This window comes from Ambystoma mexicanum, chromosome 12 (genome assembly GCF_040938575.1).
Source record: "Ambystoma mexicanum isolate Mex_15411 chromosome 12, UKY_AmexF1_1, whole genome shotgun sequence".
Taxonomy (NCBI): Eukaryota; Metazoa; Chordata; class Amphibia; order Caudata; family Ambystomatidae; genus Ambystoma; species Ambystoma mexicanum.
This window is the reverse complement of record NC_090936.1, coordinates 275664772-275687298: the sequence shown is the minus strand read 5'-3', so window position 1 is coordinate 275687298 and position 22527 is coordinate 275664772. Positions and strand designations below refer to the sequence as shown.

General features: G+C 44.5%; 1 protein-coding gene across 1 annotated transcript in view; it reads right to left on the bottom strand.

The window, feature by feature from the left end:
• The window catches only part of LOC138513505 (solute carrier organic anion transporter family member 1B3-like), a 636965-nt gene that overhangs the window by 541770 nt on the left and 72668 nt on the right, over positions 1 to 22527 (bottom strand). The window contains exons 2-3 of the mRNA XM_069628420.1: positions 15596 to 15737; positions 15381 to 15513 (exon numbers count right to left, since the gene is read on the bottom strand). Coding sequence (XP_069484521.1) covers positions 15381 to 15513; positions 15596 to 15737 — 275 coding nt within the window. The remainder of the gene's footprint in view (positions 1 to 15380; positions 15514 to 15595; positions 15738 to 22527) is intronic.

The window sequence follows — 22527 nt, the reverse complement described above, 5'->3', positions numbered from 1 at the left end:
TGGGTACTGGCGATTCCCCTGGTAGCCCTCCATCCTTGGCCTCCCCTCTCCTCTCTCCAAGATTGGGTGGTCTGGACTCCTGAAAGCAGGGAGAGTAAAGAGGGTTTTCCTGGATTTTGGGGTTTTGAGGGTACCGGGGGGAGAAGCTTAAACCAGAATTTGGGGGATTACTGCCCGCATAAGGGAAGTTAGGAGGGAGGTTCCCTGGGGCCTTACTCACCTGATTGGATTCCCCCCTTGGGCCGGGGGAGTCCACACATACCCCTGGATGGGTCTGTTGCCCTTATACCTAGGGCTGATGTAATTGGCAAAGTTAGGTGGCACATTTGTCGGGTACCCTACCTGACTACTACCTCCTTGTGATTGATCAGAAGGTCTTCTTTGTCTCTGATTTGGTTGGTTTTGGGAAGGTGTATTTTTAGGCCCCCCCATTTCTAGGTCCAAAATGGGGGCATCCTTCACCTCCTCCACCTTGGCAGCAGCAGGGGTGTTAGTTGGTTTTGGGTTTTTAGTTGGATTTTTGTTTTCTACAGGCTTTTGGACCTCGTAGATCTGGGTAGCTTGCTCTATTACCCAGTTCAGGGTCCTGTCATCATGAACATCTCTTACCAACTATGTCATGATGTATTTTGGGAGTGCATAAAAATAGGTATTTATTAATTCCCTACTATTCGTGTGCACCACCAAGTAGTTTGCGCAAATGCCCGTTTTAGCTCCTGAATACATTCTCATGGGGCCTGATCCTCGCCACACTGCAGATTGTAGGCCGCCTTGTGGGCCTCCTGGAGGTTTCTGTGCGTGGAGAAGTGCTTCAAGATGGCCACCTTGTAGGTGGACCACTTTGATTGGTTCGGGTCTTCAAGCCCCGCAAATAAGCTGTAGTACTCTGGAGAGAACGTCAATTTTGCAAATTCTATGAAATTCAGGTTATTTTTAATGTCAAAAGAGGTCATCATCTGTTCATAGAGCTCCAAATGCTCCCAGACAGAACATTTGGCATTGTTGTGGTACAAGGTCATGAACCTCCTAATAGCTTTAATTTGTTTAATGGGGTCTTTCACCAGAGTCCTCTTTTGTTAATTAACCTTCTTTTGCTGCTGCACCTGAGTCCATTCACCCTCACACTCAGAGCGGCTGCTTTTCGAGGTCCCCTTGTTATCCTCTAGGTGCTCCCTAATTCTTTGAGCTTGTGAGTTTCTCCCAGAATTATGGGGCCTAGTCTGACTCCCCCATTTGGCCTGGGTATCTCTGGGTCACTCCCCTTGTACTCCCTCTTTCGCAGAGGAGAGTAGTCTTCTGACTCCTCCCTGCTTCCTGGGTTGGTGGAAAATCTCCCCCCCCCCGACTGTCCTGATTGGGTGGAGGCTTTTAAAATACTCTTTGGGGGCCCCAACTCATACTCCTTTTTCTCTGCAAAGCAAACCAAGTGGTTCCTTTGTAGGTGATGTTTCTGCAAGTCTAGCTACTTGATTTTCTCACCATAGGAGCTATCCTGGTCAGATCCATCAACCATAATATTTTTGTACCTGAACTGGGACACCCGTCCATCAGTCTCTGATCGATGCTGACCTGCCTGCTCAATGATACTACGCCTATTTAAGTCCGGCTGCCTCATGGTTTCTGGCTCATGTGAATCTGTAGACATGAAGTGAGCAGTGTCTTGAGTACACAATGGGGAAAATGGGTTTGAGGCCCTTGGTACAGAGGGCATCATACTGAGACCAGGGATTGCCCTGCCACTCTCTACCGGTTCAGGGTCCCTCAAGTTTTAGTTCAACCTAGCACACTCTTTTACCAACTTCCCAGGTTTCTCTTTTTCACCCTCTATCTCTTGAGAGTAGGCAAAGACCCGAGCCTTTTGCTCTGCTATCAGGGCTTGTCAGGAGATACATCTCCTGACTCTGCACATTTTTGACTTAGGTGATCGCTTCTAGAGCACCTTCTACTTGTCTCATGCGCCCCATTAAATGTTCATATTCAGTTCTTAGGTTCTCTTTTCTGTAGATCTGTTTGTAATTTGCACATTTCCTGGTATAGGGCATGTTTTTCCTGATACCGGGTGACAACCTGTTCAGTCAGTTCATCTCTTTGTTGTCTTATAGCGTCTAATTTCTGGCGCTCTTGGTCAAATTCAGTTTGGGAATGGAGTTCCTTAATAATTAATGTATTACTTTCCTCTTCCAATTTCTCAATCTGTTTCTGTAAAGTATTATCTGCTCTGCGCAGACTCTGTTATATTTTATTTGATGAGTCTTAACCTTTTCCTGTCCCTCCTCTTTAAATGTAGCTAATTTGACCTCCTGCTCCAAATTGTTCTGTCGTTGTACAGCCAACTCTTCTTTGAGCCGCTTGATGTGATTTTCAAATTCTACCTCCGAATGTTATCTCTTGCAATTTTTCTTCTACCAGTTTTAATTCACTCTGGGTTTGGTTTAAGAGCTCAGGCTGGTTTTGCGCATGGGTTATACTTTCTTGATATTTGTGAAGTTATATGTAGGCAGTGAGTCGGACCATTTTAAACTGCTCCTCTTTAATATTCTGAGTCAAATACAACTCAGTGAAGGCTTGAAGTAACAGGCCACTGTCCATGTCCATGGAGGTGATATGTGGCATCATGTTGGCTAGCCAGGATCCCTGCTTCTATTCTACCCATTCCCCTCTAACGAATAGTTTGGACAGAAGGTGCTGCCTAGCTATATTAATCCCTACGGTGCTCATTATGAAGAGCGTTCTTCCTTTATTAACTTATTTATGTAAGGACAAATTTGTACTCTGCTTTTGTCTATTTCAGGGTTAATTTTACTTTATTTTTACATACAGGCCTGATACCTAGGGTATACGTTTTGGGATGGCACTTTTACACTGTAACACAGTTTTCTAACCACAAAAAGTATCACTACCTTTTCTGGGTTATCCTGCTGTGTTAAGCTGTCATGGGTGGAAACACTTAGCTCAATCCCGGAAACGAGCCCCCACTGTGTAACGGATGTATGACATGGCACACTCCAGACAGGAACTCTTTCCCCTGGCAAAGAATGTGGCACACAATAAAAATGCTTTTCATCTTTATTGCTTTTGGATTCTACTTTGAGAATGCACCTAACCTGTCTCACACCCACCTTAACAAATACCCCATGTTGCAATTGACTATGAACCAGGCCGGTGTGTAACAATTAAATATTAATTAATTTTTAGAATTCAAATAAAATCAGGCAAATCAAAATTAGGGCAGCATTCACCAGTGTGGTGACAATATAATGCAAAGATTCCCACAATACAGTTACTTCACACTCCTAACAATATATACATAAACCTTTAATGGAAGTGGAAACAAAATTACTTTTCTTCAAAATGACAGATAGCACACGGGTTAATCACTCCCCCTGCAACACTTGCGCCTGCTAGCTAAATTCTTTGTGGATGGAGAGTAGTGGCAAGGAGTCAGAATGAAGAGGGAACATTTTTAACTACAGCCCACTAACCCAAGATAGTAGGCCAAAGAAGAAAATGAAAACCTTCAAAATAAGCAAAATAGCATACTCGGAATTCACAGCTTACATGCATATCAGTTTACAATTGCGGTAGGATAGCTATGACAGAAATGTGTGTGGCTGCACTAAAGAGACAATGAAGCTTACAGGCTACTGAGTAGAACACTAAAGCAACATGAATACAGGTGAGAAAATCGATTTTGGGAAGGAAAACAATGCAGCAGAAATCACACGCGACAGAATTGCAATTTCTTATTTCACACAGGCTTTAAACTAGCAAACAGCTAAGAAAATGGGCTCAGCAGTCAAAATCGGAAATGCGGAAATCGTTTTTTGGGATGGGAAACAAAGGCACAGAAGAGGTAAGAGACAGATAGGATACTGAGGGGAAGGGATGACTCTTTATAGGATGATAGCGTAGGTTTTTCTAGGGGAAATGCAGGTCAGATTTTAAAGAAAAGCAAAATACACGGGCACATTCGGTTTTGGTTGCACACAGAATAATTCCACTAGACTATATTTTAATGACAATATTCTTAAGGAAAGACACTGTGCGCAAGGGGGTTCATTTTGAATGTTAACCAGCTCGCACTACACACCTCCTTATAGAGGAATGAATTAATGTATCTCAAAATGGTACTAAGGACTTACACAGATAGCTGAAATATTTATAAAAGGAATAAGCTCACAGATATGAACTAACACAGATTATTCTAAGGAAAGAGTAAACAGAGGATACTGGCAATTTGGAATATGAGTGGGATTTTAATGGGATTGTTATAGGATTTGAATAGGATGCAAGGGGAAAAGAGAGGGATATGCAGTTTTTGGGTACCGGGTGATAGGATACTTACAAGGCAAACTTGAATTTGGTAATGTGGACAGCCAGCAAGGTCTCTGGACAGCGGGGTCAATGATCTGGTCATGGGCAGCGGGGTCAAGAGATCTGGTTACTGGGTCAGTTGGGCCCTCATGGATGGGAACAGCTGGGCAAGGTCTGGTCACTGTGAACAGAGAGATGGGTTAGCTGGGCAAAGGGTCTGGCCACTGGAGTCTCCTAAAGGGGATCAGCAGCCTCTCCTATTTTCTCCCTGGATTATGGGTCTGCCTGGATCTGAATAGGCGGTTCTGACTGGATCTGGATAGGTAGTTCTGCCTGTATCTGGATATGTAGTTCTGCCTGGATCTGGATAGTGGGATGGACCTCTGCTCTCCTGGATCTTGGGGTCGGGTTTTCAGTTGCTTGTCCCTAATGTTTCCCTGTCTCCCCCTTATATAGGCAATGTGCCGGCCAGTCTGTATTCAGTGCTCGTCCCACGTCTGCACCATGGAAAGAAAAGCACAGCCGTTCTTCAGCAATATTTCCATGCAGTTTTGAGGTAAATGGATTTTTATTGTGGGCTTTAAATATACCCCACATCACAAAATTATGTTATGTTGCAAAACCAGCCCCATGGTGGCTTGTAAAACCTGCCCCAGGCAATCCAAAACCCAGCAGCAGTGTCCCACAAAGACCAATTTACTGGGCAACGGAACGGGGATGTTGGACTCCCCAACGCCATTGACCCTGCCTCCAACATCAACCCACTGAAGGAGGAGGCCCTAACTTATCAGGATTCAAATCAACTGACACATCGGGTTACAAGAATATAAAACTCCTGCCCCAGTGATCTATGTTTCCAGAGCACCCAGATACCTATGCACACATTGTCCCAGCAGCAGTGCCCCTTCAAACAAATAAGCAGAGAGCACAAAAGCCAGACCCTCCTTCTGAGTGAAATTGAGGCACCCCTACTCATCATTGCCTTTAGCCATCCAGCTGCAGCACTGCCACTCCAAGAAATGCCCCCTTCTCGACTGGCACCAGAGGACATGGCCCACGGTCACCCAACTTCCAGCCCATTGGCTTTGCAGATACCAACTCACATGCCAACTCCTAAGCAGCCACACCCAGCAACCCAGTCTAGGGCTCCTGAAGTTAATCCGGGCAAACATGACTTAAATAGCACCAGTGGAGCAGACGAGGCACCCCTGGCACCTCCTGGTCGTGCCCCTACCAAGGGTGCACACCAGAAAGCAGCTGGCCTGATGCAGCACAGATCCGGCTGCCTCCAGTCCTCAGGCCAATCCTACCACCAGGCCTCTCAGGAGCCCACCAAACCACGGGCTTTGTCAGAACAGGAAAACAAAAAAGAAAAGGAAAAAAAAGAAACAAAAAGTCCAGCCAACAGGTTAGATGCCCCACCGTGACACCAGCATGGGAAGGGGTCCCCCAGCTTCCAACAGCCACTCCCAGGTTTAGCACCATACGAGCCCCAGTCCGGGGGCACTCCCCCGCGCACGATGACCCACGATCTGCCAGACAGCCACTGCTTTCAGGGGCCAGCACCCCGCTGAACACTGGATTTCCCCACCCTCAGCCCTCCGGGTCATGGAGCCCTAAGAGGAGGGGGAACCAGTGCCCACATGGCAGCAGCACCAAGGATGCAAGCCGTTGCCTGCCGCTCTCCTCCCCAGCAAAACATCAGAGCAGCTGAGCTCCCACCTGCCACTGCCTCTGCATCGTGGCCTGCTCACAAACTCTCACAATCACACCGTAGCTCCAGCTGGAGTCGCCACAACGGGACCACCGAGCAAAGTACAAATTGAACCACAGCCACCTTGGGTTTCCAGGTTTCGGATTCTGCTGGCAGTTTGCCTGCACAACGGGCATAAATAGTAAGTGGCCTCCTCCGCTCGGCTCTAATGCACAGAGCTCACAGGAGAGTGGCTATTGTGGTCACAGGCTGGCGAGTGTCCCTTGCGTAAACATGTATGACAACCTTTGCAGTTTTACCTTTCAATTAGTTGTATGTTGGCATTTCCCATTCAATCATGGCCAGATATTGTGCATGTCTTGTTTATATTATGGCCATAGGTATGCTTATGAGCAGTCACTGATGTGATGGAGATGTTTGATATCTCTTGTACTTCCTTGTGAATGCTGCTATTTACCTCTGGACTTCCTGCTTTTATAGTTAGTAGTCAGAACTAGCAGAATTACTTCAGAAATGGTTGCTCCATCTATCACACTGGGAGTGAAAGAGAATAATGTGAGTATCCACAGTCTAGCACATTACAGGAGGGAAAATCCAAGTAGAGGATACCAAAGCCACCTGCTGAAGGATTAAGATTCAGATGTGCTCAGCCATCTATATGATTGTTCATAAAACCTCAGAGCTGTTAACCTGAGAAAATGGAAGGATTTTTAATCTACAAGCTTTCTACAATCCTCCGTAAATGAAAAGATTTTTGAAAATGCTATTTGGTTCCTGGACTCTAATAACCAGCACCAGGCTCTCCTTAAAGTAGACAATCTGTGTAAGTGCTCCTATTTGCATTATCATAATTTGTATCCTCCACACAAGTCATTCTGGATGTTTTCACTTGCATAATGATGTCATTTTATAAAATGCATTCAAAAGATTCTGAATATGTTACATTAAAAGGCTCATATTCCAAGGCACACTTTTGGGCAATGAGCTCAGTGTTAGAAGATGAGTTGGGGTGAAATATGACTGTCAGGGTTTTTGGTAGGTTGATCAATGTCATGAAAAAGCACAGGCATAGAACTTTGTGAAGCTGTAAATCCCATGAATGTGGGTAATGTCAACTTTGGACCTGTGATTTCAGGGATGTTGTGAAGTTAAACAAAATGGAGTCAGAACACTCTGAAGTAAATTAAAGATGATGTTTTGATTGTTGATTGCAGAAAATAAGGAAAGGTAATATAGACGTATTTTAATTATAAAGATATTTATTTTCTAATTTTGGATTAATATCTAAATGCGGTAACGTTCCATCTACACAATCGAGGCAGGAAACCCTTCCCCAGAACTTCTACTATCCTTACACCAAAAAGAGAAAGATTAGGATAAAATAAGGAGTGACACAAACATAATCAAGTTAATATAAATGTTTAGTCAGCAATAGAAAGTGCTGAGTGAAACAATTAAAGAGAAAGAGCTAAGAAGAGTGATAAAATGTGTGAAGAAAAAAATACAGTAAAACAGAATGCTCTCTTTCAAAGAGATGTATATGATATGATATTGTATTTGTATTGCGCTCGTACCCAAGTGACAAGGCAAGGGAGGCGAACAGGGGAGAACAAAACAGCGATCTTACTAGGCCCAGTGACATTGAGAACGCGCAAGTGCATGGGAGAGGGGGGAGGGGAAAAGTGCATGGAAAGGGGGGAGAAGTGGAAAGCGTGGCACAGAGGAGCAACAGATAAATAATAATAAATAAAATAAAATAAATAAGTAAGATCCCTAGAAGATATTTGTTATTCATACTATGTCACATTTTTATTATGATGTTAGATTCTGAATGAGCTTCTCTCACTATTAAAGCAAAAGCATTCCTCTGACCAATGTTGAGGACTATGGTGGGAAAACCCTCTTAATGTCTATGCCAAACTATTCTCATGATTTGAAAACATGCTCAAACAAATTATGCCATATTTGATGCCTAGAGATATAAAGAGCTTTGCCTTAGAATTAACTCTACTCAGTGCCAAATTACTTTTTGTAAGTTATAGATATATATTTCTATTTTACAGAAGACGTCTTTACATTTTATCACAATATATTCATAAAATGTTTTGATCCCGATACATGAATTTTGCTTTCAATGATACAATGAATCTGTTGTTTTATTTATATCTAGGATCATCACATATCATGCCTTGTTCACAAAAGTCAAAGATCGTCTAGCTCAAACAATTAGAGAACTTCTAGGGTACCTTGTATTGAGTTTATTACTGCAAAGTTTTATTTTTAGAAAAGTCCTGTCCATTGGCTAAATGTATATATAAAATAGATAATGGCAGATTAAGCCTTCACTGACTTCAACACTGCTCTTAACGCTCCCTTCTCCTCTCACTTCCCTCTTACTACCTTCACTCCTAAACCCTCCTCTCCACAGCCTTGGATTACACCTACCATCTGCACCCTTAAAGCAACAATGAGGAAAAACCTTTACACTTGACAAAGATCAGGACACTCCTTGGATCTCCAACTCTAGCTGACTTCTCTAAAAAACTACTTCTCTGCTCTCGACACTGCTGAAAGTGACTTCTATTTTGTTCTCATTTCACCCCAAACCTCTCAACATAGGCACCTCCAAACATCTCTGAACTCAATTCTCTCACCTCCGAAACCATTCAACATCTCATCTACTCTTTCAAAGGAAGACACTGTAACAAGAGAGGAGGGTAAAGGTGGTGGAAAAAAGTGAGCAGGTGGGGGTATAGAATGTAATTTGCAAAGGTATTTTGAATGTTTGATATTTTTTAAAGAAATAAAAGACCTTTCATGTGTAGTAACTTCACTCAAGTTACTAATTTATTCGTAATCCACAGGGCCTGAGCTGTGACAGTCTCTTTGTAAGATAAACATCTTCCTCTATACCACGAGGTTATGCACATTGTTTTGGACCCTGCAGAGTGACAGACAGGCTCTCTCTTCCTCTCATAAGAGAAGTGCCACTTTATGGAGCAGCTTCTCCACACCTGAATTAACCAAAGAAAATGAGTTTACAATAGCTTGTCAATTTAAGTTTGAGACATTTAATTCCTATTAAGTGAGTTAGGCGTTCCTGGTCAAACTCTGAGTAAGAACAATACCCACGCATCTACTTAAATTATTCATACAGAGCTTCGAAAACTCTGAAAATTCAGAAATGATGAATTGTGAAAAAAACATTGTAATTCTCCAGTAATCAGAACAGATATTCTTGAATTGCGGGCTGAAGCTCGTGCACATGAGGGGGTAGAACCTCAATACTAAGCAGGCAATGCAACAGTAGACTTGCCTTCAGATCCCTTTACAAGAACAAAGTTTTTGAATAAATGCTACAAATTATGGTTTTCCTGCTATTGTTCTTTTTTTGCCTAAAATACAAATAGGAGAACTAGGGCATCGACTTCAGAGACCTTTGTGTACTCTGCAGTAATAGGTTTGATTTAGCGCTTGTACTTCCAGCCACTTAGCCTTCTGACTTCTACCTAATGTGTGTACTTAAGTTGGGTTAAAGAACCACCTATTTTCAGTGCTCTGAGGCCACTGTCACTGGCAAAATACAAAACTGGTTTATATCTTGCCAGATCAGGCGATACCAGCTGTTACAGACTGAGGAGGGCTGAGAAGGGGGAAAAGGATGTAATTGCCCTTCTGGCTGGCAGGGCGGTTGCTCCGTGGGCTTGAGGTTCAATATATTAAAAAAGAAAGAAATGCTTCATAATTTAGACAGCCTGCCAGGAGCTGGGTGTTGCAAGGCTTTCTGGGCTTCTGTGTCGATGGGGTGAGAGACTCCTGTAGATTTCAACAATATTGCACATGGGCCTGGCTGACCACCACACATGGTTGTCCCCTTAAGTGAGAGGGAGAAGAGCCAAAGCAGCAGGCACATGTTCATACTGTTCACAGGTAATGTACACATTTGAATGAGAGTTCCTGGATGGTAATATTGGCACCTCTGTGGCTGATACACAAATTGTCTTTTACAGTACTCAGCAGCCTATTACAATTCGTTGTTCTCAAGTAATTAAAGGTCTGTATAGTTTGTCCTCAGTTTCACCTTGCAAGAATGCTTATCCCATTATTGTGGTGAATTGCTATATCACTCTTCAGTCCAGTACAAAAAGAGTTTATTAGCACCCTGCATATCTCACATGAATGTTACCATATGGTGGTTATAGGGTAACTAGTGATTATGTAGCCAAAAACAATAAAGAGAGAATAATGAAAGGTGTAAAAATAACGAATTTCAGAAATAACATGGGTAAAAAACATTGAATCGATGTAAAAATAATGAATTGTAGGGAATAATACAGTATTGCATGTTTGATATACAATTAAAAAAATAAATAAAAGGGTACAGTTTGAAAAGGAAAAAATAGGAGCGATTAAAATAAGGCTTCAGGGGTCGATGTGGTAAGTGGGGCTGGGAGAGTATCCTCCCATTAATAGGTACTTTTAAGGTCAGGTGTAGGTAGAATGCATATTATGTTAGGTAACGGAAAATAAACAGCTGTAGAAACTGATGTAGAGATGGAATCATAGTAATGTAAAATCTACTAGATGGCACTGTTAGACCATAGAAACAAACTGTATGTATATAATAGGTGCATTAAAAAGGGACTATATTTTGACCACCTTAATATGTGGCTCATTAAAAAGCCACCTCTGGGTTTTCTCAGAGACAAAATCACATATAACCAGTTATAGTAACATATCATAACATATGTTGGATAGTTTGCATGCTGTCCTTTGGATAAAGTCGGTAAGCACGTGCTGAAAGATGCAAATTTCAAGTATTTCTTAATAGTACAATAAAACGTGAGTCTGTGACAATATTTCATTGTCTTTTCCAGAACACTTATGAGAATAGCAAACTATGCATATACAAATCAACAACATATACACAAACATAGATAAACAGCTGTATTAACACACAGGTACATCTTTCCACAAATAATGTACACAGTCATAAATATACTAAACACATAACAACAGTCACATAGACCACAACAAGTGCATACATACCACCTTATTTGTTAACACAAATAATTATAAAGGTCAACCTTATTTTCAGATCCTAGATGGACTCTCCTTGTTGTCTTCTCTGCATCCATGAAATCTTTCGGAGAAAGTGTGACTTGGGAGCACAATAAAAGCCACCTCCCCTGTGGTATTTTCGCTCCGATCAATATTTGTCATGCCTTGTAGAGGCTGACTGGCAAACAAAGATTGTCCACCGCCCACATGTGAGCTGGGGCAATGGAAGGTGGTGAGGGGCAAGGAACAGAACTGGTGTGATAGGTATTTAAGGGGAGTGAGTGGCAAGGAGTTGGTGACTGAGCAGTATGGTTTAGGGAAAGGGGTGACTGAAGAGTGAGGGAAGGGGACTAAGATAAGGGTTACAGGACGGAGATAAAGAAGAGCAGAGGTGTGAAAGTTAAATGCAAGTTAAGGGGTGAAGAATATTTAGGATGATAGTGAAGGGCACCAGAGGTTAATGGGCATGTAGAATACGGTAAATGAGACAGAGGTACACATCTGGGAAGATAGCTCAGCAGACTGCATAACTGTTGCTAAATTCTGAGTCTAACCACCATGCCACTCTGCCAGACACTGGGAATGGGTCAGCCCATTACCTTTTCTGAATGAGGTGATGCACATTTGCATTTTGAATGCATTTTTCTATTGAGATTTATCTTATAATTTGTCCGGTTGGTTTATCAAGTGCCTTGGTGCTGTGAACCCCAGATGTATTGAGCAATGTACTAGTTTAGCCTATGAATAGTAAAAAATGTTGTATTGCTTTTAAAATTGAACATGGAATAGGATAAGATGAATTCTTTTCTTCTGTCCAAATTGCCAACTCTGGCACCAGGAAACCAGGCTCTGATCCTGCCTTTTGATGATGGCCAAATCAATTTACCTCACTGTGCCTTATTTCCCTTTTGGATTTATAACGGAGAGTGTTAGTCAATAAATAATGTTAAGAATAATCATATTTATAATGCATACTTGTGGGAAGGAAATATGGCGGTGTGGGTCTGTTAAGACGGATTTCTGAGCTCTGTCCTGGAGGCGCAGAGGTTCAGAAGGCCAGCCTAGTTTCTTGGAACAGGGTAACCTCTGGACAAGCCAGACCAATCAAGGTAGCGATCGCGGCGGTCAAGACTAGGTCTCAAGAGGGGTGAGGGTGACTGAAAGCCCGCAATGAGCACACAAAGCAAGGACACTAACAAATTACTCCAAGCAGGTGTTATATTAAAAATATATACACATTTATTACAAGGCCTTTGTAACATTGACCGTAGCGAGAAATTACAATAAAACTCCAGTAAACCAACACATACCAAACCAATACAGTATATATACAAATACAAACGAGTCTAACAAGTTACATGCACAAAATGTGTAGACCACCTAGATGGGGAGGAAAACAGGCAGTGCGAATAATAATTAGACCCAGTCTGCCTTCAGAGGCACCTAACTAAAAGGAAGTGCAAACCCTACGAAGAGTGGAGCCTTGTGCTCAAAAGTACCTGCACACGCTGGTGCCCACGGGCAAAAAGGGGAGTCTCTTCGAGGGAATCAGGCAGTTTAGTTCGGTGAACAAATGAAGATGAACAGAGCTCCGCAACTCAAGCGCAGCCTCCACTGGGGGCAGAAGCAGAGCGCAAGTTTATGGAAAGGCTTGCTGTTAGACACAGCGGGGAAAAGCTATGGGCTCCTGCAGGAGGGCAACCAGTTCCTAGCGATGCTACTCACCGGTCCCCGATGCAAGCAGACCCAGGCTTCTCCGCGTCAGTTTCAGTGCTGGCAGGTTCAGATAGGAGCAGGGGACGTCTCGTCGTCGTGTAGATTCCGCAGCAGCAGAAGTTGAGTTGAGGATGTCCCAAACGCAGTGAACCCGTACAGTTTGTTACCACAGCAGGGCAACGGAGCGGCCGTGTGTATTCCGGCCAAATGTACACTCCTTACATCAGACCTGGGAATGCCAAGTGTACGAATCGTGTGAGAGTGACAAGGACTCGTAATACCACACAACCTGACGGCGGTTACAGAGCAAGACTCCTGGGTAGGCTGGTCAGTCTGCTGGATGGCCCAGAGACACTTCCGAAGGCTTACGTGCAGGAGATGGTGAAGATGCCGAGAATAGTTGTTCCCACTATTCCAAGGATCGAAGTATCAGTACAGGCCTTCTCGTTCGATCTGAGGTAGAAAGGGTTTCACCAAGCGACAGCAGTGCAGAGGAGCAGTCCTTCAGCGGGTCACCAGCGTTTCCTCGGTTCAGCCTCGTGGTTGCAGGATACTTGGCTCCTGTATTCCTTTGTTTGTTAGAACTCAGGAGATCGACATGGTAGTGGCGTTTCCAGCCCCGTCTTATCCACGGTTCCCTTCGTGCCAAAACAGAGGGGACCCAATGGGAGATCCGCTCATAAAACACTCACACCATCTGTGGACCTCATCACGGACCACGGGGGTCCCAGGCATTTACACCACCCTAGACTCTCTGGCACCCAGGATTTGTATTGGGACCAGACATCCCAGCCCCCATCCTGGAGGCACACACAGGCCTGTAGAAGCCCGCAAAAGCATCTGTGTTTTGCGGGAAAGTACATGCCCAAATAAGAAAGGCCCCGGGTCGGCTCGACCTGGGGGAGGTGAAGGAGGCAAGACGGTCAGCGGACAGGACAAAGAGCCTCGTGGTCTGGCCATTTTGGGAGCCAGGCCACCATTTTGGGCTAAGCGCGAGAAACGCGCTTAAAACGCCAAAAGGAGCTCAAAAACACAAGAAACGATCGCTGCCACCAATCCCGTCCGTGATTCACTTGCACCGTTCATTTACAATCCAAAGAGAGTATCTAGGGCCTGTAGAAGACTAGAGACCCAAGAGAGCAGTAACTTAGCTTACAGTGCCCTCTTGTGCCATGTTGCACGAAAGCTGCAACATGATAAAGAAACTAGGAAGACAGTGTTTCCCGGTACTGACTGTTTTAAGGGCATGTCAGTTTCCCCGTAAGAATAGAGCGAAAGCCCAGAGGAGTGCGGCAGAAGGCTGCACTTCTCTGGCAAAGTCTAGATCATGGTGAAAACAACAGCAAAAAGTTTAGGGGTTGCCACATGGAAGGAAATTTACCCACAATTAAGAAATCCTTCCTAACAGGGTCTTATATTGTGCAACGGCAGGATCCCAAATAAAGCCCCTAGATTGTGAATGTGTGTGTAGACGAGGTGCCAGTTTTGAGTTTTATGTTTGGGGATGGGGAGAAAGAGGCTAGGTATGGGTCATATGCTATATGCCATGCCAGCTCGTGTTTGGCCCTTCAGGCTCAGCTCTGGATAATCTGTACCAATCAAATCCCTAGCGTGCTCCATTCTTTACACTGATCTCGAACTGAGAATGGGGGGGGGGGAGGTGTAGCGCGCTGTGAAAATTCTGCTGAGGCACTGGGACACCCGGGCTCAAATCTCAGCTTTTAACTGAATCAAATAATATTATCCTGGTAAAAAAATAATCTGACAGTGTTTGGTATGAGGGGAAGTTCCCTGGAGCTGGGTCTCTGACAAACCACAACAAATAACTTAAAGGTATTTTGAGAATGTGTTGTTTGGGGCAAGGGGGAGAGATCGGTGTTGAGTTTACATGCTCTGGAATTTGGGACCGCTGCATTGTGAGCTTGCACCACATTTACCTCTGAATAGCACTATCCCTAGAGTAAAAGTTGCCAGTCCTCACCGGGTTACAGGCTTGGAGAATATATCAATTTCTTTGATTTATTTAAGGATTGTTCTAGTTTATTGTGATGGGCTGTTAAGCTATCATCACCCGGTCATTACATCCAGGTGTAGAATCCATGAAAATGTATTGGGCACCAAAGGCAATGTACTACGAGCCTAATGAAGATGTATTGAGAATGAATGAAGAGATAGAGCGCCACCATGGAAATCAGAAAGGGCGCGACCACCAACTTTCCAACCGGCCATCTCCATAAGTGATTGCATCACAGTGCCAGCTGCGGCTCCCGGCAGCCGGAAAAGAGGGGTGCAGACATTGTATGAGCGGTCTTACTGCCACAATAGTAAGCAGTAGAACGTTCAACAACCCGCCTCCTTATTTAGTGGAGGCATTCATGTTGGCAGTGTGGGGGTAATTGCTTCTTTCTGCTGTCCAGATCTTACACAACTCTGTTCCATACCATTATTGTTTGATGTACCGGATTTTACAAAGTATTGAAGTGCATGGTATTAAAAAAAGCATGTATTTGTACTTGTAATTACATTTTAAAGTGGCTTGAGGTTGCAATTTCTTATAATGTACAAGTATACTCACTATCCCATAAAGAAGTGTGGCAGTGCTGTTAAAAAACTTCCAATGGACATCGTCAAACAACCAGCTGCGATTAGTTTTGGTCTGTGCCATTTTGCACCAAAATAACTTACAAATGGAATCAGGAGAAGATTGCCTGTCCAAGAAAAATAAGAACATTGTGTTTAGCTTCTGTTATAGTTTTACTCATGCCCAAATATGTATTCAGAGATATTTACCCATTTCAAAGCTGCCATCAATTATGCCAACTATAGCTGAGGGAATATCGAATCTGCGCTCTATTTGGGTGATGGAACTTTTCATATAGCTCCCAGAAAAGGCTTTTGCAAAGTAGGTGAATGACAGTGCAGCTATGAACATCTGAAGTGGAGACAAATAAAAACATGTATTCAAACTGTATGGCATTATACATCATAAGCGAAAGAATAGACTGTCCAGAATATATCGAGATGACATGTGATTTTGATATTGTTAGATGTTAATACGAGATACAATTCTTATATTAAATTAACCAAAAAATAACAAGTTTGTTTTGCATCGCTTCCGCTGAACGTAACCACACAACCACAACAACCACACCTAGCTGTTTACTTCTTCGACAGCCGTGCAATGAACAACTAACATTATTATCCACTGATGTCAGTTCATAGCAGAAAACAATAATGTGAACCCTACTGATCTCTAAATACAAGTGCAGACTGCCGGTACTGCTCCATGTTATGTTGCAGAACCAAAGCGAAAGTCCACTACACCGGTATTAAGGAGGAACCCACCTTGCCCACGCGAACTAACGTGGGTACAAGAAAGTCAATAAATCATCAAATGTCTAACTTCAAATAAGAAAGGAGATTGTAAACAGTCTGACCGTCAGGAGATAATATAGCACCTTCAGCAATCACCATAATAAAGGTTAACACATTGATAAGATAAGAATGTGAATTGTAATGTTTTGCAGTGCAAAACACCCTGAAGAAGAAATTTAGCTCGAAACACGCATAGGCCCAACTACATACAGAATCTTTAAATTATGCTTATCTGTGAATAAAAGATTAAAACATAAAGCTACAGAGTTGAAGAGGACATTATTTCAAGTATATCGATTGCTGAGAAAATGTAAATAGTCAACGAAGGGTTAGCGCAATTACGAATAAAGGGACACACTGTTTAGAGTTTAGAATAATGTTGCGCCTTTCCCCTATTCAAAGGTAGGAGGCCCATACATCCCATGTATCCAAGCTCCAGCACAGGTCATCAATGTCTTGTACTGCCAGTTCCCATCTCCTAAAAGCCTAGAATAGTGGAATGAGGACAGGTAACCTGCCATTACCTCCAAAAGGCCATTCCTTGACTTGCCACAATCCTGTGCGGAACATGTACTCCCGGTCAGGCTGACTAGCAACTCTGTCACAGTGACAGACTAGGTAACGCAGCTTCCATGTAATTTCACACCAAAGAATGTGTTCACTGGTGCAGACTGCAAAGGAATGCCCAAAAGCCATAAAACACGGCATGCATGTGTCAGTCCAGTTCATCAAACATGATTGATAGCCACCAGCGGGCAGAACTCAGGTGTACTAGATATCAGCATTTGCCAGGCAGTCTTCAAATTGTGTTCCATGGCAACAGTCTTTTGCCATCTGAACATGGTTTAAGAAAGCTCGCTCAGACCATCCGGCCAGCGCCACTCTGGTTGTGTAAAACCCAGAGGAGAGAAAAGGGCAGCTTATTCTACTTCTTAGGCAGCTGGCCAGCTGCACCATTGTTGAATACAGGGGGGATGCAGAAGGCCAGGGGTGTTGCTAGGTCTGTAAAAGACCCGGGCTGCGCTGATGTTGGAATTGCCGGGACTGGGGGCTAGCTAGCCTTTTGGTTGTAGCTCCTGAGTTTCTATCCGGGGCTACAACCAAAAGACCTGGGGTTATAGCCCCCTTAGCGCTCCCACCTAGCAACGCCTCTGCAGAAGGCCCTGTTGGAGTTACGGGAAACCTGTTCCTTAGCATCTGCGCGTAGTTAGGGGGTGGGCTTAGCTCCTCCTGTAGTTGCCAGGAAGACGGCTTTGGTTTCTCACGGAATACGTATCTCATGGCAGTCACCCAAGGGTCAAAGCGAACATGTCGTGACTTTGCACTGCAGAAAAACACTTTGCACTGCTCCACGAATCAGGGTGGAGCAGTGCAAATTGTGTTCTTGCATTGCAGAGTGACTTTGCACGGCAAAAATACACTTTGCACTACTGCATGAATCAGGGTGTTTGTTGTCAGTGCAAATTCACTATGCACCATGCAAAAATGAATCAGGACCATCTGGACGGCAGGAGTGATTTTGTTTGAATAGAGAGAGTTGCTAAACTGGAAAGGTGGTGTGGTAATGTGTAATAATGACATTTTTAGAAACTCCTGATTGTCGTTTCTGGCTATAGACGTTTGATTTTGAACATGCTTATGATCAGACATGTCTATTGATTCACAGAACGTTTTCCTATGGGATTGCACCATTATAAAATGCTTCTGCGAACAGGCCCTAAGCCCGTTTCATGGAATATTTGCCCGGTTAAAAGGAAATTTGCACTGCTGAAAAGTGACTTTGCACTGCCAACACAAACCCTGATTCATGGAACTGTGCAGACTGTATTTTTGCCATGCAAAGTCTGGGCAAGGTCCTTTTGTACTGCAAAAATGACTATGCGTTGACTTTGCCCGGACTTTGCACTGCAAAAATACACTTTGACAGTTCCATGAATCAGGGTTTGTGTCCGCAGTGCAAAGTCACTTTGCAGCAGTGCAAATTCACTTTGAACCGTGCAAATATTGCATGAATCAGGCCCTCTTGTACATCCAGGGAAATGCTTCATTTCCCCTCCTCCCACATCCTTTTTCACACTACTAAACAGTAGTCATGTTACGCACTGTGATATTTTCATCCTACTCGTATGCCGATAACCGGCTCGGGTTTTTTATTTTGAAAATCTGGCCACCCTAAATAATGCACATTATCTCTGTTCTGGAGGGGATCTGTGCATGGCTCAGTTCACATTGCGGAAGGTGGCCACGATTGCCTTTGCAGACAGTAGCAGTTGTTCAGTAAAGATGAAATATAGACACAAGCATTGGCAATGCCAACAGTTTTGGCTTTTGTGTAGGCTTTGGAAAGGAATTTGACAGCCACTGCTGTAATGAAACGTACTAGTCATTAATGGTAGCAGCTGCAAAACAGAGTACACAGAGGAATAATAACAGTGCTTGGAAAATGACTAATACCTATACAAAAGCCCAAACTATTGGAATTGCCAATGCTGTAGCCCTTTGGCAGGCCCTGCTGGTGTTTTCTCGCTTTAAAATGTTTTCAGGGGTCGAGTTCTCGGTAGTTCGGTGGCTGCAGGCCAAGAGAGGATGTCTTCAGCATCTTGTTTGGGCGACAGGGAGCCACCGCCTTGTGCTGGTGCACACTAGAGGAATATATGATGGCCCATTTGTGCTTCTGCTGCAGGGCCGAGCGTTTGCTGTGCTTCTGACCCCTGCCACAGATAGAGACCGGTGGGCCCTTGGGCCACGACGGTGGAGTTAGCTGGTGAGACTTTGGATATCTGAGAAGATCTGGAAGGAGTTTTTCTGGAGGATGCCTTGTATGGGCAAGGGCTAGTTGGGAGTGGACACTGCTGCTGGCCTTACACTGAATCCTAGCTTTTGCAGTGTTCCTGGCAGCATGCAGAACTGGGAGGAATGAGGCTGACTGATGTCACAGGAATGCACATGCACTTCGAGACCCTGACAGCAGCCGAAGTGGGGCAAACGGATGTTGTGCAGGTGGCCTGCATATCACTCAGGTAGGAACTGTTGTGTTGTGTTCTGTTTTGACTCCTTTGTCCAAGTAATATAGTTCTGTCTGCATATTAATGCCTGCCCGATTGGATTCCTATGATGGGGTATTCACTTAAAGATTGCGTGCAAGGCTAACAAAATCCATCACAAATTAAATATTTTATTCCGGTGCTTACACTTAATGAAACTTACACTAATAACAGTAATCAATCTTGTATCTGTTGCCTCACCGGTCTCCAACTTTACTAAAGCGATGCCCATTTAGTGCACTATTGTTGTACTCTTGGTGGTCTTCTTGGAATTACTGACAATTATTGACATTACTAGTCATTGGCTTTGAATGAGTATTTTGAACGAACGTTTGGCAAACGATCTGGGCTGGCTGGGGGGGGGATTGTCGGTTTCTGCACTGGGCGGGTATATGCACAATTGTAGTGTTTTGCATTTGTTCTTTATTGTTCTTTTTATATAGATATGTGCCCGCTCATTTTGTCTGATTTAGTTTTGTTTGCATGTGTATGGCTGAGCACTTGTTTTGCGGCGCCTCCTTTGTCCATCATTGTCTGTCCCTATCTCGATTATGCTGCTCTTGCTGACGCTGCAGGGATGGCGACAGGATGGGTTCACTCCAATGCATTTGCAGTCCGATGGTGCATGCTTCGTTCTGTAAACATGGTTCAAACTCTTGCAGACCTTTGTGTGGATTGGCTGGACGTGGGTAATGCGTGTGCTTTGAGGCAGTATCTATATTGCGTTGTTGCTGGGTGGACAGTCGTGCTGGACTTCAGCCGGAGCCTGCGGCTGGTGCATTTTCCTCTCGGCTCTATCCATGCGCCTCAGCTGCTCTGGTGACTTCGTTGTGTTGGCTTCTTGTCCTACCCTTGCCCAGGATCTTCAGTGGTTGCAGTGCTCTCCTTCTCTTTCCACTCTTCTGAGGACCTTGTACCTCATGGTTCTTTTCTGCAGGTGTCTATCTTTATGGCCTGGACCTGAGGGAGTAGACACAGCCTACATCTCTGCAGCATCAAACAACACAGACAAACTATTCAAAGTCTGTGAGGAACTGGCCATTCCTGCAGCAGCCTCCTCCTCTGTCACACCCACCCAGGACCTTTGCTCGGCGCTGGTTTCTCACTTTATCACTAAAGCACAGGACATCCTTTCCTCTCTCAATTCCACACCACATCATGCACCAACACCCCTGACCCTCCCTTGGCCTCTCCACCACTTCTCCACTCTTCTCTCACTCCAATCACACCTGATGAGGTCAGTAGACAAGTCCAGTCTATGACAGTCTTGTCCAAACAGGTGAGCCCCTACCCCTCCATAACCATTAAGGACAACATGGACTCTCTTGCCATGTGATCTCTGAAATCTCTCCTTTGCGACTGGAGTTTTCCCAACATATCTTAAGCACTCCCTTGTGCATGCTCCGCTTAAGAAACCCTCTGCCGACTCATCCATTCTGGCAAACTACTGCGCCATCTCTGTAACCCCTTTCCTGGGAAAACTCCAGGAGAAACTGGCTATCTCTCAGCTCACCCACAACACTGAATCTGCTGGCTGCCTCCACGACCATCAGTCTGGTTTTAGAGCATTCAGAGGCAGGGAACCTGCTCTTCTGAGCCCTTCTGACGACCTACTCTATAATCTTGACACTGACACTCCCTCTGTCCTCATTCTTCTTGACCTCTCCTCTCTGCATTCGACACAGTAAACCACAACATCCTGATTGCACGTCTCCAATACACCCTGGGAATCAATGGTCAAGCCCTGGTGTGGTTAACCTCCTTCCTGTCAAACCGCCCATCCCAGGAGGAACTTGGGTCCTTTCTCTCCACTATCACTCTTTCAACTTGCAGTGTACCCCACGGCTCTAACCTTTCACCCTGGTTCTTCAATGTTTACATGGCTGCCCTGGCATGTGAGATTGCCAGTTTCACCTCTAACTTCCAGTGTTATGCAGATGACATGCAACTCTTCTTCAGGCTACCCTCAGCCACCTCCTCTACCTCACTCATATCAGACTGTCTGTTCGCAATTTAGTCGTGGTGTGCTGCAAACAACCTCTGCCTCAACACCAGTAAGACTGGGATTGTTTACATTGGGACTCCTGTTGCTGCTTTCCCACTCTCACTCTGGCCGGCCTCCCTTGGCCCTGTGCCCGCACCCACATTTCAGACAAAAAACCTTGGAGTCATTTTCAACTCGACTCTCTCTTTCTCCACTCACATTTCAGACATCTCTAAAAAGTCCAACTATCAGCTACCTCTCCTCAGAGGTACTGTTCCTTTTCTCACCTTCCCCAGATGTTCACTGTCTCCAGAGCCCTGGTTCTCTCAAGGCTTGACTACTGCAACAGCTTCTTTCTCAAACTCCCTGCCTCTGCCTTGCGCCCCCTGCAACTCATTCAGAACAGAACCGCAAGACTTATCCTTTGCCTCAAACAAAGGGACCACATCTCTCCAGCGCTGAAATCCCGCCATTGGCTTCCCGTGGCTGCAAGGCTGAAGTTCAACCCTCTTCATTGTCCACAAGGATTTCTGGGACCCACCTATCTTCACCGATGGCTTCCAAAATACTGTCCCTCTCGAGCCCTCTGCTCATCTACAACCAACCTTCTGCGAGTGAGCTGTTGTCTAAGCAGAAATTCAGAGGGAGAACTTTATCCCCAGCAGTGTCCTCCCTCTGGAATAGCCTCCCTGCCGCCCTCCGCCTTGAGCCTGATCTCCTTAATTTCCCGGAAACTCCTTAAAACATTCCTCTTCTCCTCTTCGCTCTGTCTCCTCTACCCTGCTAACCTCTCTCTGCTCTATCCCTCTCTCCCTTCTTTTCCACACAGCATTCTGACTGGACACCGGGAGTACATCAGAGTCTCACAGATCCCCGGCACCCTCTCCAGTCCTCCAGCACTTTCCTCAGGGCCTGCACTTGCCTCACTGCTACTGCACTTGGTCAATCACTCATTGAGAATGGCATCTCTCAGCACTTACCCAGTCTCTGACCAACTGGGTGCATCTGGATTCCCCTCCCCTGCATTTGTCCTCCCTCATCCCCTCTCTTGTACCTTTTGTTCACTTGCACAATCTGAACTTACCATGCCTTGAAGATCGTTTATGTTTTTCCTCCCTGTGTACCCTCCTGCATGGTGTCGCCTCAATGCTCTTGGAAAAACTGCAGAATCGTCATCAGACCTATTAGTGCTATATGCACTTACTCTGCTTGGGCAGACTGGTTATCGTTCAGAAACTAAAGGACTTTGAATGACTGTTGTTTTTCTCCTATGAAACATGTGCCTTGTGTATAGGAACTTTACAAATAAACAATACCAT